Source organism: Dipteris shenzhenensis, chromosome 4 (assembly GCF_047967505.1).
Source record: "Dipteris shenzhenensis isolate YYH24624 ecotype China chromosome 4, Dip_SZ_1.0, whole genome shotgun sequence".
NCBI classification, from domain to species: Eukaryota; Viridiplantae; Streptophyta; class Polypodiopsida; order Gleicheniales; family Dipteridaceae; genus Dipteris; species Dipteris shenzhenensis.
In genome coordinates this window covers 11,302,800-11,324,794 of record NC_141599.1, presented here as the reverse complement: position 1 = coordinate 11,324,794, position 21,995 = coordinate 11,302,800, and the positions used below count along the sequence as shown (strand labels likewise).

The window sequence follows — 21,995 nt, the reverse complement described above, 5'->3', positions numbered from 1 at the left end:
ACTCGGACTCCAAAATATGAATTTCACCACCTAAGCATTACCATTGTAGAAGATTAATCTGCCCCATGAAATTGTCTCGTTGGACCAATAGCTGCTCTTGCTAGACTCCTTAAAGCCCTTACCAATCAAGAAAGGCCCAAAATCGTCTCACCATGCTTGAAGCACCCTCTTCATGTGAGCACTCACTCAATCAGGCAACAATGGGAAAAGGCAATGCCTTGTACCATAGGTACTCATGAGTTCTTATAGGACAAAGCACAAGCACAATCCCATCTTATCCTCTTTGAACATAGGCTCCATGAAAGACTCATATAAAGTGAATTTTCATGCAAAATACAATACATTACTCGCAAAATCATATATTCATTGCAACTTATATGTTGAGCTTAGCTTACACATCCTTTCCTTAGGGGTTAACTTCAGTAAAGTCTTATAGTTATTGATGTGGCCTTTAAGCGTAAAAGGGAAGTTAAGACAACATGGTTATTGATTTGGACACACCTAACCATGACACCTTTGTAAGACTCATCAAAACTTGGCTAAAAGACAATGTGCCAAGTTGCATACAATTAATAAAGAACAGGTAGAAGATAACCGTTTTAAAATATTTAATAAAAGCAGCTATTTAGCTAGAAACAAGAAATATGAAACAAGAGTAAGCAATGTCATGATGCAATAAAGGCATGTTGCTAAGGTTGGAAATTAATGACAACCAAGAGGGCTCTTTTAGGACAAACAAGATTAGAAAAAGGAAAACCATTAAATATCCAATAAGAGGATCTTTCTTGTCCAAAAAAGAAAGGGTATGAATATCATGCACTAGTGGGTTACAGTGTTGTATAATAATGAATCATTTTGAAAAATGTTAATATAGTTCTAAATTGTCATATCGAAGTATGAAAATACTCCTTGATTTTCCATGTTTTCTTTATTGTAGAGCCTATTGTAGTACCTATTGTAGCAATAAAGTAAGAGGGTACAAATGTTACTATTCAAAACTAAATGCTTTACCGAAGATGGGTGGCAAAATGCTTAATTTGTTGAATTACCATTTTTAAAACACTCTTATGTAAGCTCATAAATAATCAATTTTTAGGTCAAACAGCCAGTCAAGTACCAAGATTTGAACCTTGTGAAAATTACTTAATTCTCGCAAGGCTTTTACTCTTAGTCCATAAACAAAGTGTCTTGCTTGCCAAGGATATAGTGCAATGTGAACCTTGTGGTTCAACAGCAAGTTCTTTGGGCTTTGTAAAGAGTTTTTACATGAATCTACATATGGTTTGCCAATTGTTTATCCAACTATATTTACATATCACAAATGATAGCATGGTATCTTGGGTTATACATATATATATTATCACCAAGTATATATACCAAGAAATAGATATAACATGGAGTAATAATGTTGTTTTGGTGTTGTATATAATTGATAGGAGTAGCACCATGTGTACTCTAGAGAGGAGAAATACTAATACATGCCTATGAGGCTTGAACATTGGAAACTCATTACTATAATACATAATCACAAAGCCACATTCTTTTTTTTTTGCATATTATTGAGTATGACTAGTCGTTACATTATTGAGTGTGATTAGTCATTATATTTGATAGAGTGTTCACCACATGATCAAATGTTACATGGTAACTAATCAACTTATAGGTTCTATATCAATATTTATCATCAATAAAATATACCGCTACTAACTAGCATTACACTGCTAATAAATATATATCTACCATGGCAACAAGTATATATTGTGTGAAAACAATGGCCAAGTGCAAGCTATAGAGAGCTGAGTGATAGGTGGGAACCAATGCATACTTGCACAATGCAAAGCTCTTGAGAAGCTCTCGGTCCAAAGGGGATTTCATAGAGTAAGTTTCACATTTTGGAAATTTAGATGTTGTTGCAAACAAAATAAAGAGCATAGTTATATCTCAGTTACAGTGCTAGGAGAACATTTGGATGCACTAATTCTTCAAGAAAATAAGTGTGGGAGGCTGATTTCTTTAGAAATATGTTAAGAAATCGGGTTCTCATGTTGTAGTCATGATTTGAGGAAGGGCATATTGGTAGTTGCCACCCTTGTGCATGCTATAATCTCTGTCAAAATAATTGTGGAGAGATGAGGCCGTCAAAGCATTGGCTATAGAATTGGGATAGGGAAATTTGGCTATAACATTCTAGACAAATGGCTATTTGCTAGGGATTGGAACAAGACTATGTTGCAAGAGGAGATAGATCTCATCCTAAAAATGATGAAGGCTTTGTTGACATTGATGTGTGGAATGATTTGTTGGTTATTTAGATCTTGTTGATTGTAAGGAGATTGATCTAATTCGGCTTAGCAATTTCATGTGGAATATTAAACAAAAGGGAGGGTAGCTTAGAGTTGTTAGGATTGATAGGCTTAACGCATCAAGGGGGGAGGTGGTAGATGAAAGCTCCCATGAACTTCCTTGTTTTATCCTCTCCCAATATCTTTTTGCTTCTCTCATCCTATCATAGTAAAAGACCGAGGGACATCCCCTTAAAATTTGACCACATAAGCAAGGTGTTTTATGAGAGGGTTCATGAGATCTAGAGACATGCTTTAGATACTGAGGTGCATCATGCTTTAACATGGGATAAGGCAATGTGAGAATTCATCAAGTTGCTAGTCAGTGGGATAAGGAGTTTAAGAAAGTCTAAAACAAATCTTTCTTGTTTGTTGAGTAAAGTAAGGCATTGCCTAAATGGGAGTTATGGTTACATGATACTATTGGCATATTGCAAATGTCTTCATTAAGGTCCTTAGTAAAACTTTTAGCATCCACGCTAGGAATATGATGTGTGATGGGGTTCTTGATCCTCTTGCAAAGAATTCTATTTCCGTTAGTCAAAGAAGCATGTTGGCTAGGACATTTAAAGAGGAAGAGCTATATATTAAGCAATGCCTAAAATCAAAGAACTCACATGGGCTTGATGGACTTACTATGGAGCACCATAGTGGATTTTAGGACCTAGTTAATTTTTTTGAACTTGAGATGGTTAATTATACTTGCATGATTGGAGAACTATTTGGTGATATCAATGCTAGATTATACTTGCATGATTGGAGAACTATTTGTTGATATCAATGCTAGATTTCTTAAGCTCTTCCCTAAAACCTAGCATACTCCAAGTCAGGGATTGAAGAGACCAATAACTATGCTCAATCCTTATTACAAACTAATGGCCAAAGCCATGGTCTCATAGGCAATGGAGATGTGCAAAAGCATAGTAAATTAGGCTTTGTAAAAGGTAGAGACATATTTGAAGATGTTCTTCCATCTTCTTAGCTATAGATATTGTGAGGAGAAGTACTTAGCACTGTATCCTATTTGGATCAGATCTAGACAAGGCATATACTCATTTAAGGTGGGATTTCCTTCTAAGGCTGCTAACAAAAATGGGATGTGGAGAAAGGTTTCAAAATTTGATCTTTGATATGTTTTCAAATTGCCCTTTGGGTATGAGTCTCTTGCACTTAATATAGCTCCTTTGGATGGAATATAGCTTGGGTGTCTCTGATGCATTGATTTATTAATGAGGCAAAAAATAAGGTCCTGAATAGATGAAGGTCCATGACATGGTATGATAAACTAGTGTCCTCTATTCCTGTTAAGGTTAAGGGCTTTGACCTTCTCAAGGAGTTAATGGAAGCTTAGAAGGATATGGGATCTTAGGTGGAATGGGAGGAAAGAGATGAGGGGAGATGGGAGTTTGGGTGAAAGTATTTGCCGGGGTAGGGCCATCACCAAGGGTGGTATTTATTGAACACCCTAAACAAAGGGCTTCAATAATAGACAAAGATGAAGGGATGAAGCTAAAGGAAGGGCACCAACAAATGAATACACCTCAATGAAGAGGGTTTGAGAAAAGCAAGGAGTAATCCATTCGTTTAGGTCAAAATCATAAGGACCAACCCCACAAAATATGGTTGTTGGAATGTGTTAAGTGGAGCAACAAGGGTTGGCTTATCAAAGGCAATTTTGACATTGCCCTTAAGGACAACTAATTAGGAAAGAGAAGCAAAGAAACTAAAGAATGAGAGAGGAATGGGGAGCGAAAGCTCGAACATCCAATTTCTAATCAGCTAGCTCTGGCCATCTCTTATTTGCTTGACCAAGTGAAAGAAATTGTGGAGGAGAATCCTATGATTCCTATAAGGGTGTAAGCAAGTTAATATGCTATGTTATTTATGCTTGTAAGCACATTTCAAGAGGTGGTGTAACAAGAATACAAGTTGTCCCTTTAGTTATTTTACACAAAATTTTATTTTCCAATAACAAGTCATTTGAATAATGATGAGTGGCACATGAAGTATAACTAAATACGGGGGCCCTGGGTGGTGGAATGAGTACTTCGACTACGTCTTCTGTCGACGTTTTCGTGTGAAGCAACCATGAAGTGAGCGAGAACCAGAGAATAGCTGGAGCACAAGAGGAAAAGAGTAGACCCGCTACCTTCGAGCTTGTTTACAGAAGAGGAGACGAATATGCAAACGAAGCGAGACTCCTCCGGAATCTATCACTCGATCTTAGTCTCTCTCTCTAGCTCTCGATCGCTCGAGCTCTCTCTCTATCTCCCTCTTTGTAACTGCATCTCTCTCTTTGTTATTTTTATTTGCATGGGTCTCTTTCTTTGATGTTGATATTATGTTTTTGCACAGCGAGGTGGAAGGCACAAAAGGTGATTATCCATGACAAAGGATTTTCTGCCTCACGAAAGAGGATTTTCATGCACAATATAAAATTGAAAAAACTCCTCAATCAATAGTAGTAACAAATAGTGGTAGTTTGAGTGTAGTTTGCATGCCACAAGGTGAGGCCTTGAATATTAAAGCATTAATTGAAGACATAGAAAGAAGAAAGGACACTACAAAGAATGGACTTGCAATTGTGCAAAAGACAATGGAGGAAGCAAAGATTCAAAAGATGAGCAATGAGAAAGTTGGTGTAGCCCTCGGTATTTTAAAAGCTCAGGTTCTATCAGCACAAGCCAAGTTGGCTTCCTTGCCTCTTGAAAATTCCATTGAGAGATCCAAACTTGAGGTGCAGATAGCAACAAATCAATCAATGTTGGAGTTGCTTGGAGGACAATCAGATGACTCTGATACGTTGTCCCTTTTCTTTTACATATAATAGTTAGCATTTATCATATGCTTTATAGCATTTGTTTCATGCTGGTTAGCACATGTTATATATGCTAGTTAGCACATGTCCATTTGTCCATTAACACATGCTAATTAGCATATGTTCCATGCATAGTTAGCATATGTTGTATGCTAGTTAGCATGCGTTGTATATTAGCATATGTTGTATGTTAGCATATGTTGTATGCTAGGTGTATGCTGGTTAGCATGTGTTGTATGATGGTTAGCATATATTGCATGTTGGTTATCATATATTGCATGGTTGGACGGCTTTCAATAGAGTTGGCACATCGCCAACTAGGCTACGTGCAAGTGCGGGAAGGCATCCCTTGACTGACCGCACTGAGGGTAGACGGAGCATTTTCCAGGGCAGCCCACTCTCGGGTTGCAAAGCTCGTTTGGAGCCTCAGATGATCCCAGATGGCTCTGGGCCGAACGGAGACCATAGGTTAGTTGCTCTGTTTTGTGCACCGGTTCTATCGTATGGTCGGTGGCCTATTTTGGGATCGACCCCCAGTCGACCATTTTGGGCAGACTGGGTCGGTCACCCAATTGAGCCTAACCGACTATGACTGGTCGCTATATAAGAGCAAGCCCGTGAAGCCCATTTCTTTATTGGCTACAGCAACCCTGATTCCTTAGCATCCAGCCTCCATCTTCTACTGTTTCCAGCACGCCATCGAAGCTTCTTTCACAGGAGCACATGGTTGGGAGGCAGCGCCATCTATTGTATCAGTTCTACAGTAATCAAAATTTTGATTCTCCATACTATCTTGTTTTCTCTCTTGCGTACGAGATCCTGTTATCTGTTGAGCACAGATGACGTATTATTTTCTTACATGGCATCAGAGCTTGGACTCTAGCAAGAAGATTTGGTAGTGTGTTTCTGTTTGCAAGCAGATTGTGAGAGATGGCCCAACCTGCAAGACTGCGAATCCCACCGTTCGGCGAAAGTAGAAAGTTGGACGGCTCTAACTATCCACTCTGGAAGTTCAAGATGAAGACCATCCTAAGCACATACGAGCTTTGGGATATTGCTACTGGGGTGGACGTGAGGCCGGTTGCGAGACCAGATCCAGCCAATGCAGGACAACAGATAGTACCAATTGCAGATGAGATTCTCGCGTGGACAAGAAGAAATGCAGATGCACTGTGTTCTATTGCCTGCAGTGTTAGTGATTCCGTCATGGCATTAATTCAACATGTCACCACAGCGGAGGAGGCATGGATGGTCTTGAAAAATCAGTAGGAGACCACGAATCAAACACGAATTCAGAATCTAGAGACTCAACTCGCGAACGAGAAGTTGTTTGAGTCTGAAGCGGCAGAGAAGTTCATCACCAGGGTAAAGAATCTGCGCAATCAGATGGCTGCGATTGGCATCACCATCACTAGCGAGAATCTAGCACGAAGGTGCATACATATTCTCCCACCAAAGTACGATGGTCTTGTTATGGTGCTGAATACACAGAATAGAAATCTGCCCCTCAACTTTGAGGATTTCAGCGCGATGCTTCTGGAGGAGGAGATGCGTCAAAAGACGAGGACTGGAGAAGATTCGGCTTTTTGGACTAGGGATCAAAGAAAGGTAAGGGTAACGACTTTGGTAACCCATCTTCCTCTGATGATAAAAAGAGAAAGAAGAAGATCAAGTGCTTCTATTGCAACAAGGCAAGGCACAAGCAGAATGAGTGCCGAAAGAAGATTGCAGATGAGAAGAACGGAGTAAAGAAAGAGTCCGGCAACAGCGCGTAGGCAGTACCAGTAGAGCTATTCGTCGCAATTGAGGAGATTTGCATGGAGGCAGTTCATGTACCTGTGGATGAACCGTGGATCATTGACAGTGGTGCATCGTGCCACATGACCAGTCGGAAGGATTGGTATACCTCTCTATAGCCGGTAGGGAATGACATCCTGGTAGCAGCAGGCGGCAATGATGCAAAATGTCCAGCAAAAGGAAAAGGTACGATTGCTCTCAAGTCAGATGGAGTTGTAAAACAATTGTCCGATGTTCTTTATGTGCCAGATATCAAGAGGAACTTGTTGTCTGTTTCCGCAATTAGAGATCAAGACCTCAAAGTTCAATTCGATAAGAATGGTGCACAGATCCTCGATCTTCAAGGAAAGGTCGTTGGTAAAGGTACACGGCGCAACAACATTTACGAACTCTCAACTTTCAGTGCTTGAGTGGATGTGAAGAACACTAAGCTGTGGCATGAGAGGTTTGGTCATCTAAACCTTAGTTCTTTGAAGGAGATGCATAAAAGTGGAATGATTGCAGACCTACCAGAAATTTCAAATTTGCCCGATGTATGTGAAGCTTGCATGATGGGCAAGCAGGGCAAAGGCTCCTCTAGAGCTCGTTCACACGAACTTCTGTAGAAAGATGGAGACGGAAGCTTTGGGTTGTTCCTACTACTTCATGACGCTGATCAATGACTAGACTTCTTGAAGACTAAAGATGAGGCTTTTAGGAGGTTCAAGGAATGGCATGTAATGGTCGAGAAAGAAACGCGGAGGACGGTGAAGAAGTTCAGATCAGACAGAGTGGAGAGTTCACATCAACTGAATTCGAAAGTTACTGCAAAAGTCACGGAATCAAGAGGCAGAAACCCCCGCCACATACATCACAGCAAAATGGAGTAGCAGAATGCAAGATGCGCGTCATCTGTGAAATGGGCTAGAGTATGATGAAAGGGAAAGATTTGCCAAAGACTTTCTGGGCTGAAGCATGTAACACTGTAGTTTACATCCTGAATCGTAGCTACACGAAGGCTGTGAATGGGATGACTCCACTGCAAGCCTTTTCTGGTAAGAAATTTTCAGCTGCACATTTCAGAGTTTTTGGATGTGACTATTTTGTGCATGTCCCTGATGCTACCAGGACCAAATGGGAACCGAAGAGCCGGAAGTGTATTTTCTTGGGCTACAGTGAAGAGGTGAAGGGTACCATCTCAATAACCCTGTTACCAAGAAGGTAATTGTAAGTCGCGATGTGGTCTTCTCAGAACAGCCGCATCAATTGGAGGAGGATGCTTCCTTCCTAGACAACCAGGACCAGGATATCCATCCAGTACTGCCACCAATAGCAGACTGAACTCCCCCAACGGTGCTTGGGAGGATTCAAGACAAAGAAGATGAAGAAGAGCCTACAGAACCACAACGGCAATGGCCATTCCCGAAGTGGGTAAAGTAGCTTTTGGACGGCAGAGAACCTCTAGCCATTGAGGAGGAACCATCCGAACATCGCTGGTCCAAGAGATTAGAGGAGCAAAGAAGGGGCACAGGAACATTTGGTCAACTATGCTTTGATGATAGAAGTGATTCGTGCTGATGAACCCAAGTGTCTTGAAGAGGCACAAGGCGATGATAGGTGGATGGAGGCTATGCAGTCGGAGTATGGCTCCATAATGAAGAACGACACTTGGGACCTTGTGGATCGACCACCAAAATGCAAGGTAATCGGAACCAAGTGGATGTACAAGACCAAATTTTCGGCAGTACAAGGCTCGGCTCATGGCAGAAGGATTTGCACAGGTACATGGTTTTGATTATCAAGATGCTTTTGCTCCCACAGCTCGACTAACCACAATTCGTAGTGTTTTGGCTTTAGCTGCCCAGGGAAGTTGGCCCGTGTTTCAGATGGATGTGAAATCTGCCTTTCTGAATGGAGATCTCAAGGAGGAGGTATACGTGGAACAACCACCAGGTTTTGAGATCCCCGGTTCAGAAGGTAAAGTCTGCAAACTGAAGAAGGCACTTTACGAGCTGAAATAGGCCCCACGAGCATGGTACCATCGAATTGATGCCTACTTTCTGCAAAACGGGTTCAGGAGGAGCCCATATGATGCAAATTTGTATATCTTCAGAGAAGGAGGCAGGTGTATGATCGTGGTCCTTTATGTGGACGACCTTGTCATAACAGGGAACCATGAAGAGAAGATCTCGCAGATGAAGCATTTGCTAGGAAGAGAGTTTGAAATGACAGACCTCGGACTGATGCATTTCTGTTTTGGGGATTAAAGTTTGGCAGGAGCAGAAATAGATCTTCATTTCATAGCTGAAGTATGCTGGAGAGATACTGAAGGCATTTGGCATGGCTGAGTGCAAGACAGTTGGTACCCCCATGGAGGTTGACGCGAAGCTCTCAAACGAGGATTCATCACCACTGGTGGACGAAGCGAAGTACAGAAGGCTTGTAGGCAGCTTGATTTACTTGTGTAACACACGGCCAGACATCAGTTTTGCAACTGGTATACTAAGCAGGTTTTCCAATAAGCCCCGGGAGAACCATTGGAGGGCAGGGATGCGGGTGCTGAAATATATCAAAGGCACACTTGATTATGGCATCACCTATACCAAGGGCAACATCTTGACTGGATTCTGTGACTCGGATTGGGCAGGAGACGTGGACAGTAAGAGATCAGTGATAGGGTACTGTTTCTCACTTGGATCTGGAGTTGTGTCATGGGTCAGCAAGAAGCAACCCACAGTTGCTCTTTCTTCTACTGAGGCCGAGTACAAATCTGCATGCTTTGCTTCTTGTGAGGCAGTGTGGTTGAGGAGGATTTTGGAGGACATGGGTGCAGTGCAGAACAAGCCTACACAGTTATCATGTGACAATCAGAGTTGCATGGCAATTGCAAAGAACCCGGTGTTCCACGCTCGCACAAAACACATTGAGATTCAATATCACTTTGTATGCGAGCTCATCATGGATGGAGAGGTCGACTTGGTGTACTGTCCGACTACAGAGAATGCTGCAGACATCTTCACGAAGGCTCTTGGAAGAGACTTGCTAGAGAGGCATCTTCATTGACTTGGCATTGGACCAAAAAAGTAAGTTCTCTTGTGGGTGGACATTGAGGGGGGGTGTTAGATATCAATGCTCCACTCTCATGTAACTACGTAGGTACCAGCTAACTCTACTTGTAAGCCCCCCATATGAGGAGAAGGCATTTAAGTAGCTCGGTTATCCAGTAGGTCCTAGTTTGGACACCAGATGGGGGCCATGTGTGGCCTGATGGCTGGGTGGCTTCAGATAGAGTTGGCACACTGCCAACTAGGCTACATGCAAGTGCGGAAAGGCATCCCTTGACTGACCGCACTGAGGGTAGGCGGAGCATTTCTCGGGGCAACCCACTCTCGGGTTGTAGGGCCCGTTTGGAGCCTCAGATGATCCCAGATGGCTCTAGGCTACGAACCAGTCAGTTGCTCTGTTTTGTGCACCAGTTCTATTGTATGGTCGGTGGCCTATTTCGGGACTGACCCCTAGTCGACCATTTTGGGCAGACTGGGTCGGTCACCCAATTGAGCCTAACCGATTACGACTGGTGGCTATATAAGAGCAAGCCCGTGAAGCCCATTTCTTCATTAGCTATAGCAACCCTGATTCCTTAGCATCCAGCCTCCGTCTTCTACTGTTTCCAGCATGCCATCGAAGCTTCTTTCATAGGAGCACACGGTTGGGAGGCAGCGCCATCTATTGTATCAGTTCTACAGTAATCAAATTTTTGATTCTCTATACTATCTTGTTTTCTCTCTTGCGTAAATGAGCCTCTTGTCTGTTGAGCACAGACGTATTATTATTTTCTTACAACAACCTCATCATAGATTTTGCATCTGCTAGGTATACCCCAAAAGAGATTGAAGATGCAAAAGTTCAAGGCGATTCTCCCTTGGCTCCCCTCTAAAAAAATTTATCGAGGAAGAAGGGACATGACCATACAATGAGTCGAGAGTCTCCTGCAAAGAAAGGCAAGGGCACATCAAGTGCATCAAAAAACCCCCATAACAAAATCTCCCAAACCGCGTGCATGGAAGAAATTATGACGTTCATAGTTTCTTGGATGCTAGGAGGTGTCTTTTTGTAAGATCCCCACCTCTAGGAGGTGTGTTTTGTAAGAACAATGATAGAGAAAAATCCATTTTGTCAATGACATATATAATTATCTCCCTTTCTTATTTATGCATGACTCAAAATCTTTTATTGTTGTGCTTAAGTATTGCAACTTTCTTTGCAGAAGCTTTGCTCCTATTGGTTGTACATTAGTTATTTGGCTACCTCCCTTCATATGCATTGTCATTGATTGGTCAGGAGGGGGTGTCATGCGTGTTGTGTGGGTCTCACAGATGTTTGCTTTAACATATTTGCAAGCATACATGCCTCGTAATTTCTTTCCATGTGTGCACATACCAACCATAGTGTGTCATGAAGAGTTAAAGACATTGTTGTGTCCTAGGAAACCGGAGAAAAAAATGACACTGTTGGCTCTTGGGAAACCAAAGGAAAAAAAGATGCTAAGAGAGAAAAGACAACTACCAGCAGAGGAGGATATAGAGGACATCATTCAAGTGCTACCTGTCTGGGAAAATGTTATCCTGATGTAAATCTTATGCCACTTGCAGAGGAGAATGATTGTAGAGCGCTCATATTGGACTTGAATGGTGTCTTGCTCTATGTATGTTTTAAGGGTAGGGGAATTACTTCCTAGGCACACAGCTTGAATGGTGTCCTGCTCTATGTTTTAAGGGCAGGGGACTTACTTCCTAGGCACACAACTTGGATCAGGCACAGACACTCATTGGAGGGATGGTTGCCGTTGCATACCCCACACCAAACATTGTCTCTCCATGGAAACAAGTGGGGTTGCTTGGCACCTCCTTGGAGTTTCTTGACCTCCACTGTTGGCCTAGCCAATTTAGAAAATTGGAGGCCATCTCACTCATATCCAAGCCTTTGGGCTCGTTGGTCTCCTTGATCGTTTCTACATTGGAAGACCTAATTGATGGAGCTATTCTGAGGGATTTGGGGTTTTATTTGCGTTTGCCTTGTCCATCATGTTGTCACTTATACGGATGGCTACCTTGTTGCATAGATCAAAGGAGGTAGGATTCATCACCATTAGGTGGTCATATAGCTTCGGGTCTACCAATCCGATGAGGAAGCGGGGCAATAATCGTTTGTCGCTCATCTGCTCGTACGGTTCACAGCAGGCATTGAGTGCTTGATCCTGGCTATGTCATCCCTAAGGGATTCCTTGTTGTTCTGATTTATCTCATACAACTAGTTAATTAAGCTCCATTTATGGCCGTTGGGGGCGAACCCCACATCTTTCCTAACTTTTTCGACCAAAACTCTCACTTCTTCACCCTTTCCTCTCCTACCACTCCACTAACAAAGCTCCAAGTTAAGCTTGAAGCCTTGTGCAATGGGTAGATAACGGAAGAAGACTAGTGCAATGCAAAAGCATACCTCCATTCCTGAACAACGGTGCCAAAAATGTGTGGTCTCGACGGTGACTCACGTGTCGTGGAGATGTTAAAGAGATGCCAATGGAGCCTCCACTCCAAGCTACTCCTTGTGAGAGCAATGCAAGGCACGAGCCATCCACAAGTGTCACTCAAGTGGCCTTCGAATTGTTGCAATGTGTTTTCACGAGAGAAAGAGGGAAGGGGGAGAGGGGAGAAGGTACGGAGAAGGAGAAGGGAAGAGGAGAGTGAAGGGGGATAGAGTGGCAAATACAAGGGAACTACAATGGAAACAAAGGAACGCCCAAAACACTCTTGGAAGAGAAGAGGGAGCTTGTATTCAAACTTATACAAACAACAATGAAGTCCAAAGTCATCCATTTGGCCTTTTATACAAGTCACCTTTAGAAGGGAGGGCTAACCCTTTTCCTTTTAGCACTCTCTCTCTCTTTACAATAAAGGGCTCTTGGGCCCCTAGGGTGTCAAGGCATATTGCTATTCTTTCCATCTCTCCCTACTAGCGGCGGAAATAGTGCTTGTGTTAACCATATAAGAGTGCTTGAGACAAACCTGGCATTAGGAGGTGTTCCTAATCGGCTCCCAAATAGTGCTTGTGTTAGCCTCACGCCTCCAAGACTTAAGCTATTTGGGGCTCAAACCCCCTGTACAAGGCTCAAAACCTGGAGTGGCGAGGCTTAACTCCCGCGAGACACTTAACTACAGCTTGCAGCTGAAACATACAACCTGTGCATGTTGCCTGCAATCTTTGGCGTTAGGGTATTGGGGGCTCAAACGCCCTGAGCTTGTACTGTACTCCTTCCATGGCTGTAGCTGTTGAAGTAAATCATGAAGCCTAATCACCTCTAATCATTGATTACCCTGCATTCGACGACTGTACTATGTGGAGGGACAAATGGTTGGAAAAGGGGCCAATGATAAGAGGTACTGAGCTAGAGTCTTAGGAAGAGTTCAAAGACTATCTTCAGCTAGCCACCCTTCCCATGACTATCTTCAAGTAGTGGACACTGATTTAGAGTGTGACTTTACCTAGTGCAATGGTCAAGTTAGTGAATTTAGAAGGGAGGCTAGACTTGATGGATTCTATGTCTCCCAAGGGCTCTTAAGTAGCATGAGCTCTATGAAGACTTAGGCACACTGTCACATCACAAGCCTATTTCTCTCCATTGTGATTTTGGTTTTGGCCAAAGGTGCTCATCTTGGTTCAAAGTAGACCAAAGCTATTAACTTTAAAGAGCGTTCGGGTGTAGGGTTAAAACAACTAGGAAGGAGGACTTCTCTAAAAATGGGCTTCTGGACTTCTAAAGGATTGATAGCCATAAAGAATTTGATTGAAAATAGAATAGATGAAACTACAATCTGAATAGAGTGTTGTCTTGTTGATTATCAAACCCCTACAAAACAATTAGATGCTTGTTGCTCCACATATTCTTGAGTGAAAGAAAATGGAGAATCTCCTCTGATCCTACTTTGTACATAAATTGGCAAGGCGATCTACCTAATGAAGTTGACATGACAATACATATGCTATGCAATTGGTCTTGTGAGTCGATTTATGGCAAAGCCATATATTCATAATTTGAATGGGATGATGAGAATTTTCATATATCTTAGTGGGATAGCATGCTATAAGCTATTGTACCTCAAAGTTAGCTAGCGCATCAATCCATTATTGGTTAGACTTTGTGATGTAGATTGAGGAAGTGGCCTAAGAGTTAGCTTAGTTTAGGATACATACCTATGTTGAACTAAACTCATGTATCTTAGTCTACGAAGAAGCTACCCACCATGGCTTTATCTATAATGGAGAGAAGAGTACATCTCTCTTTCTTGGTGTGCATGCAAGGCAATTTGGATGAGATGGCTGTTAGAGTATCTTCAAGCAATTTAAGATCATCCCATAGTGATATTTGTGACAACCACAATGCCATCACATTGGCCAAGGATCCAAAGAGATCACTGGAGGTTGGAGCACATCAAATCTCCTACCATTTCATATGACATTATGGCAAACGGGAACAATGCCTAGCCAATGCATTCTTTTTCTAGGGCTAAGTAGTAGATATATTTATCAAAGCCCTACTGAGACGTTTGAATATTTCAAATATTGTCTTACTCTATTTTATGTGGAGAAAATTTCATGATTCCCATTAATTAGTATGGTCCACCTCATGTATATAAGGTGATACATATACTGTGTATAACTAGCATTAGAGGGTTCGGATTATATGAACCCTAAATGTGGGGACCTAGTCCACTGTGATAATGCTTATGAATCTAGGGGAACCCAATGGCATAATCAAAATTGTTTATATTGGATCATGTTCTTCATTTTCTATTAGAGAAGGTGTACATTCGTATAGCATGACGATCATGTCTTTTATGTCCCATGATCCCCAAATAATTGTTATTATTTGCCTCATATATATACAGCGATACATGTATTGTGCATAGTTGGGATAGAGGGTTAGGCTTATACAAAAATTAAGCATTGGGAACTAGTCCATTTTTTGAATAATCTTTATGAATCTAGGGGAGCACATAGTTTAGGTATGGACTATAGGAAACTTAAGCATTGGGACCTAGTCCATTGTGTGAACAATCCTTATGAATCTAGGGGAGCACATAGTTAAGGTTTTATTTATTATATCATCTCCTTAACTTTGAAGTAGAGAAGTTGTAAATTCGTATACTATGGAACTCCTATCTCCTATCTCCCATGCTTATTTGAGACTGATACCCTCATTTGAATATGAATTTAATGCTATGATCTCATTCAATAGTTAGCAAAAATTAAGTTTCAATGTTTTGACCAAATGATAGCTCAAGCAAGGGGACGTTCACAGTAGGTACCAAACTTGAGCTAGAAAAATCAAGAGCATACAAGGAACCCCTCTTAAAGAATCATCCTGATCATGTGTGTTCACTGATCTAAGAATAAATCCCTATATATAGCATGTAATATGAGTAATTCATAACTTGTACTATAAATTAAGTGGCTACTGTCTACTATAAATGCATATCTTTAAAAAAAAAATCCCCTCTTTACCCTCTATCATAATGTACATTGAAAAGAAAAAAAACCCCCTAGTGTGAATGCATTTTCTAAAGTGAGACCCCAAGATAAGCCTAGTCCTAATGATAGCCACAAAGGAGGGAAGAAGAGCAATAAAACTCACCAGATGATAGCAACAATGAGTCCTTCGATGAGGGTATTGGTAAGAGACATCTAGCCAAAGAAAGAAGGATTAGCTCTATTTCTAATGAAGGCCACAATGTAAGGAGTGTCTATGCAAGAACCAACATAGTGAGAGATGCACCTTATTGGACCTAGTTAACATACAAGTATGGATACAATTACAACAATATATAAAAAGGTAAAGAGTTTATGGAACATACTTATCAAGGATTCATCAACAACATTTAAGGGGCTAACCATGGGCTATTGGATAGGAGCACCCTCAAGGATGGAGCAATCCTGGAGAGTATTTTAATAAAACTCAAACAAAAGAAAATTATTTGCTATCTAGAGGTCAAACTATTGGCAAGTCCCTACTAGAAAGAGGAGGACAAGAAAAAAGCAAAGGTGGAAGTAGGTGCTAGCTTGGTGGAGGCAATGGAAACAATTGAGGTCATAGAGGTGGAGATAGAAGGACCAGCGTGCCAAGGAGAAGATGCAAGGATCCCATCATGAAGGTTCTATTAGAACTTAGGGGGTTTCAAGCAAGTATAGTTCCGATTGCAAGAGAGCCATTCAAACATTTGGCAAAGAGAACGAAAGCGCATGGCTTGCAAATTCAATCCTTAGCTATTAATATGTTATGCAAATGACCACATCAATGTCAATTGTCCTTCAACTTTTAGTTCATCAATGTTTCTGAAATGATGAAGACAACCAACATTGGTTATGTTATGGCATTCAACCCTATGTATAATATTGACATGAAGGATCCCCATTCAATCATGTCATCAACCTTTATCATTTTTGGATTTATACAAGTTGCACACTAATATGATAGAGGCAACAAATTCTTTTGTTAAAGATGATGGGAGTTACTCATTCAAGAAGAAGGGGTAAAGTTCTTATCCATTTTGATGTGCCCCACTGACATCATCTTTCCCCGTTTGGACAACAAGTTACGCATGGGTAAGCTATGCATTTGACTAACAATACTTTGTTAGGTATATCTCCTTATAATAAGAATATACAAGGCATATAATCTAAAGAATGGGTTTCCTTGAAATCTAGGAAGCTGTGGAACTTCACCAAATGCCTTGAGCAGAGGCACAAAAGATATGAACAAGGTCAAGTATGTGAACAAGCTTGCCATACATTTGAGTAGAAATGAAATGACCTAATAACCTGAGAGAAATATCTTTATAAAAATATCACTAGGACAAATACTGCAATATCTTAATAAAAATGCATTTGTAGTGCAATCTTTATACAATGAAAAGACTACTGTCTAATTCATACATATCATTAAGGCTTCCTTCACACAATAAAGTTTGACGCCTTGTGATTCTATTCTTTAAGGCTTGACTCATTGTCTTCATTGAGATGTTTGTGCTTGGTAAGTAATATTGAGAAAAGCCTCATTGGAGGTATCACTATTATGTGCTTGGTAATATTGAGAAAAGCCTCATTGGAGATATCACTTTAATTCATACATATCCTCAAGGTTGCCCTCGCTCAATAGAGTTTGACGCCTTGCGATTCTATTCTTTAAGGCTTGACTCATTGTCTTCATTGAGATGTTTGTGCTTGGTAATATTGAGAAAAGCCTCATTGGAGGTATCACTATAATCACTTTAATTCATACATATCCTCAAGGTTGCCCTCGCACATGTATGGCCATTACGAATGGCTCATCCTCTGATTTCTCAAGGAAGGGATATGGCAGCATTCAATAAAGTTTGACGCCTTGTGATTCTATTCTTTAAGGCTTGACTCATTGTCTCTAATGAGTCAAGCCTTAAAGAATAGAATCACAAGGCGTCAAACTTTATTGAGCGAGGGCAACCTTGAGGATATGTATGAATTAAACAATAGTCTTTTCATGTTATATAAAGATTGCACTACAAATGCATTTTTATTAAGATATTGAAGTATCTATGACCACGTTTTTCTATCACATTTTGTCATACATAATTGACTTTAAAAGGAGAAATTCAATAGAAGACATACAAAAATAAAACATTGGAATGATAAATATGTAGGCAAAACAGTCCACAACTTTCATAATGATCCTAAAAATCTCTCATTATAATGACATACTATAGATACCAATGGGTAAGATAATGGGGATCATTCTAGGTAGAGAAAATTTATAACTATGAAGTGTATGAGGTTGCATAAATATGAGAATGATTTGAGCCATTAATAATAAGCCTTTAAAAATGGAATTTCAATGGAAGACTTACAAAATAAAAACTTGAAATGATGAATATGTAGGCCTAAAGTGCAACGCAAAACATTGTCCAACATTCCATAATAATCCTATAAATCTTGTATAAACATACTGGAAGAGAAGGGGAATCATTCTAAGTGGAGAAAATTGGCAACTATGAAGTATTAGGAGGTGTGAAAGCTATTTAAGCCATTAATATTAATATCTAGTTCTTTTACATTTATGCCATGCATACTTAGAATATTGATATATTAAATTTTTAAAATAAATTTAAAATATCATTGATGCATAAATTTAAAATATCATTGCATCAACATTAAACGGATGTCCATGTTTACATTACCAATGAACCTACGATGTGACTTAGTGGTATCACTAAACTTTTAAATGAATATCAATGTAATTTGCTTTAGCTTGGTTTTTCAACTCTAAATATGCTTTGCTTTTTCTAGTAAATGCCATGAGAAGAAAATAACCAAGTTACTGTGATCAAGTATGAGAGATTTTCTTGAAAGAGAGACAACCACCTAGTAAGAAAGACTATGAGGCACCTTGAGTTTTACTTTGCATTGATAATGAGGATGAAATTCTTAAACTTGGGTATGATCCAACCATGGGAGAGATGATTAACATATTGTCAATATAGAGTATGGAGTTAATCATAATGATATTGTGGAGCTTGCGGTGGTAAGAAAATTAACAAGATACCAAGACTCCTTACATGAAAAAGCTAGAATTTTGTGCTCTTGTTATAAGAGTACCTTTTGTCATTTGTATATTTTTACCATAAAATGACGAAGACTATTTGATTGAGAGGCCTATTGTAAGTGCATTTCATGATTAATTTTGAGCCAATTGAAAAAGATAATACCCAAGGCTTCCAAACCTTTGGAGAAGGCCACAAAGACCTCATGGATGACACTAATGAAATCAATGAAGATTTGAGCACATTGCATAAAGATGATTTTCGCAAAAACAACCAAATCACAAGGGTTTACAAAAAAGTCTTTGGTATACAAGATATACATGCAACACCTAATTAGTCCAAAGGCTAGTACAAGTCCCATTTGCCAAGTCAACAAGCTACATCAGGCCACCAAAGATCGCATCAACAAGTGGAAAGATGTCACCTTTGTGTTCTTTTATAGTATGTTTGCTTTGGTGATGTATTTGCTCCTAGTTGAGCAGAGCACACATCATTGTCCCATACAATTAGAGGCAAATTCTATTGGGTAACAAAGAGGTCCTAAAGGTACACAGTACCGCATGTGGAGTCTAGTGACAACAGTTATTATTCAAGAAATATAGGTGAATACAAATTTAATGGAATTCTGATGCTGTAAGATCCCGCAAGATTATTACTAGCTAGCTCAACATGAGGCAGCAGGCTCTACAATTGTTAAGATACCTTAGTAACGGCTATGGTAAATCATGTATAGGGTTTAAACCTTGCATTTGTTATGGAATATCAGCTATATTAGTTGCTCATTTCTCCTTTGTATTTACTTCTTTCTTTCAATTTAATACAATCTTTTCTTCTCACCCATTAGAAAAAAAACAAGCTACATCATATTAAACAACATATCAAAGCCATGCAAGCGAATAGGTGGGAGATGACATAACAACAAATACCATACCACAAGCATACAAGATCTACCACGTGAGTAGATCCAACTTGGGACTTTGGCAACTCCAATGTTTCGAAACTAAGGTCATTTTCTTTGAAGAATTGTAAATCTTCATGTGAGTCACATAAAGGGCGTGCATCTTCTTGCACTAAGGCCTTTAAATATCCATCCCAAGCTATCATCAATGAGCTCCTCACACATTGAGAGCCTTCTTTAGGGAATCTCAATCCACTACATTATTTTCTTTGAGACATGTTGTGACTCTTACATTTGAAAATAGAATCTCCTATGCCAAAATTGTTTTGAGTGACTGATCCAAAATTTCAATGCCATTCTTGACCTTTTCCCACGTTCTAATATAAGAGTATCCATCTGGTTGGCACTCACAATAATATGCACCACCTAGTCAAATATAATACTTCACATACCCAAAATAAGGTTGATACAACACAAGAAGAGAAAGCCTCAATCAATCGGCAATAGAGCATTTCCAATGGAAGAGAGACATTCAAGGGGAGGATAACCAAATGGAGCTGGTGAAAGACCACATTAGGTAAGCCTTCCAAAGGGAGAAAGCTTGGATAAGTCTTCAATAGGAAGCACCAATAGATTGGGAAAACCCCTTATAACAAATACAAAGAAATAGAAAAATTATACTTCAAACATCATAAGTGATAAGGTTCCAAAGTAAATTGCAAAACATAAATACTTCCAACTTATTAATCACAATTTAATAATTGGAGAACAATGAAAGTGAAAGGGAAATTATTTTCAGAATATTTGGTGCAGCCAACATGGACTGCGAAGTCATAAAACAATAGGTGATAGCAAATGAAAAGCTAAAATATTAATATGCAATCTGGATACATTTGATTCTGGAACTCTTTCAAGAGTACCGCCAAAAAAGATTGGAAGCAAAGCTACATAAAATATCACTTAAATACAAAAACAAAGAGATGGAGAAAATTTAGTAAGAGATTGACACAATTTCGTCAGGAAAAAGAAACCAATTAGCAAAGTAGAAAAATGAAAAAATATTTCAAGACTATTCGGAGGAGCAACACACATTGAAAAGTCACAAAACGATAGGTTATCAGCACATAGGAAGTTACAAAGATTGAAACACTACGCGATTTGGATATGCATGATTTTTGAGATTAGACTCATGTATTAGAGAATGCAAGAGAACAACAAGATTGATACAGGTCAGGAGTACCCACAAACTAATAGTGAAGAGAATGATAACATTAAAGAACAAACATGTGAAGAGCGCCGAACGATTTGAATACTACTTACAGTCTGTGCGAAGTGACAACAAAGTCAATTGATTAAGCAGATGCATTGAATGCACTTAGTGTGATCAAGCTATAGTCCCAGTTCAAAGTAGAGAAAAAAGCATAAAAAATAGTGCAACACGTTTGTCAACTATGAAGCCAAGAGTGAAGCCAGGTAGTGAAATTGGCATGGAAGTCAGAAACACAAATCTTCAATCAGAAAGAGATGGCTCAAAGACATTAACAATGGTATACATATTTCAAAGCAGAACATATGCGGAAAGACAGTGTGCAAATGACAAAAGAAGAGAAGCCACGTGGTCATGACTGTACATGGAAGCAGAAGAAATGTAGACTAATGGTAACAGGACAATACATGCTAATTTGCCACTGGGTCCCACAAAACAGTCCTTAGTGCAAGAGTTAGGAAGCTCCAGCAAAAACCAATCATTCTTCAGGAGCTAATGAACTGCCCCTGCTCTAATTTTATATGGCGTATTGTTTATGGAAACGTCTGTTGATATTTGGCAAAGAACAGTAGGTGAGCAATTCACCATCTCTTGGTTCTTCTCTCCCATACTTTTCGTAGACCTTCTGCACCATTGTACACGAACTTGGCTTGACTGCTGGAGCTCTTCAAAAATCATTGAAAGGAAATCCTTTCTCTTGTAGGCTGCAGCAAAATAATTTGGTTATTTTCTACCTGTATCAGAGGAATCCAGAAGAGCACATAACCTGCATGTTCCAATGTCCGTAACAGATCTCAACCTCCTTACAGAGAATTTGGCGCACTGTATTATTCTCTGTTTGAGGAAAGCACTATGCATGAACACTTTTTCTGGAACTTAGATTTGTGTGCACTCAAGTTATGCATGACCGTTTATGCTTTTCTTCCCAATAAAATGAGTGGCAATTCTGTTTTCCTCCTTTGGTAGAATTTCAATTGTAAGCATGGAACCAGGACTATGCCCCTCAACTGCTATGCATCCCTTCATTCTTCACCTTTGGTGTCATCATGAAACATTTACTTTTCCTCACAAATAAAAGCAGATAGCCAGTTTGGAAATATCACAAGAACCCAAATGCATTATAGCTGTGTGCCTTTTTTTGTGCCACTGATACTTGCCCAACCATCCTTGGTCAATACTTCGATGTTATCTAAGAAGGAAGAGTACTTTTCTTTAATTTGATCCACCTGAAATAATGCAAAAAGATCAATGTATCTAACCTTCA

General features: G+C 39.9%; 1 protein-coding gene across 3 annotated transcripts in view; it reads right to left on the bottom strand.

The window, feature by feature from the left end:
• Nucleotides 1-21,110: 21,110 nt before the first annotated feature.
• The window catches only part of LOC147902453 (ribosomal protein L11 methyltransferase-like protein), a 68,471-nt gene continuing 67,586 nt past the window's right edge, over nt 21,111-21,995 (bottom strand). The window contains exons 8-9 of one of the 3 annotated variants that reach the window (XR_015540874.1): nt 21,531-21,957; nt 21,111-21,425 (exon numbers count right to left, since the gene is read on the bottom strand). Coding sequence is in view for 1 of the 3 variants with exons in the window: in XM_087373456.1 (XP_087229582.1) it covers nt 21,850-21,957 (108 nt within the window). In the remaining 2 variants the exon portion in view is untranslated. Of the gene's footprint in view, nt 21,958-21,995 lie in introns of all 3 variants that reach the window. The other 2 variants (XR_015540873.1, XM_087373456.1) reach the window with 2 other exon arrangements.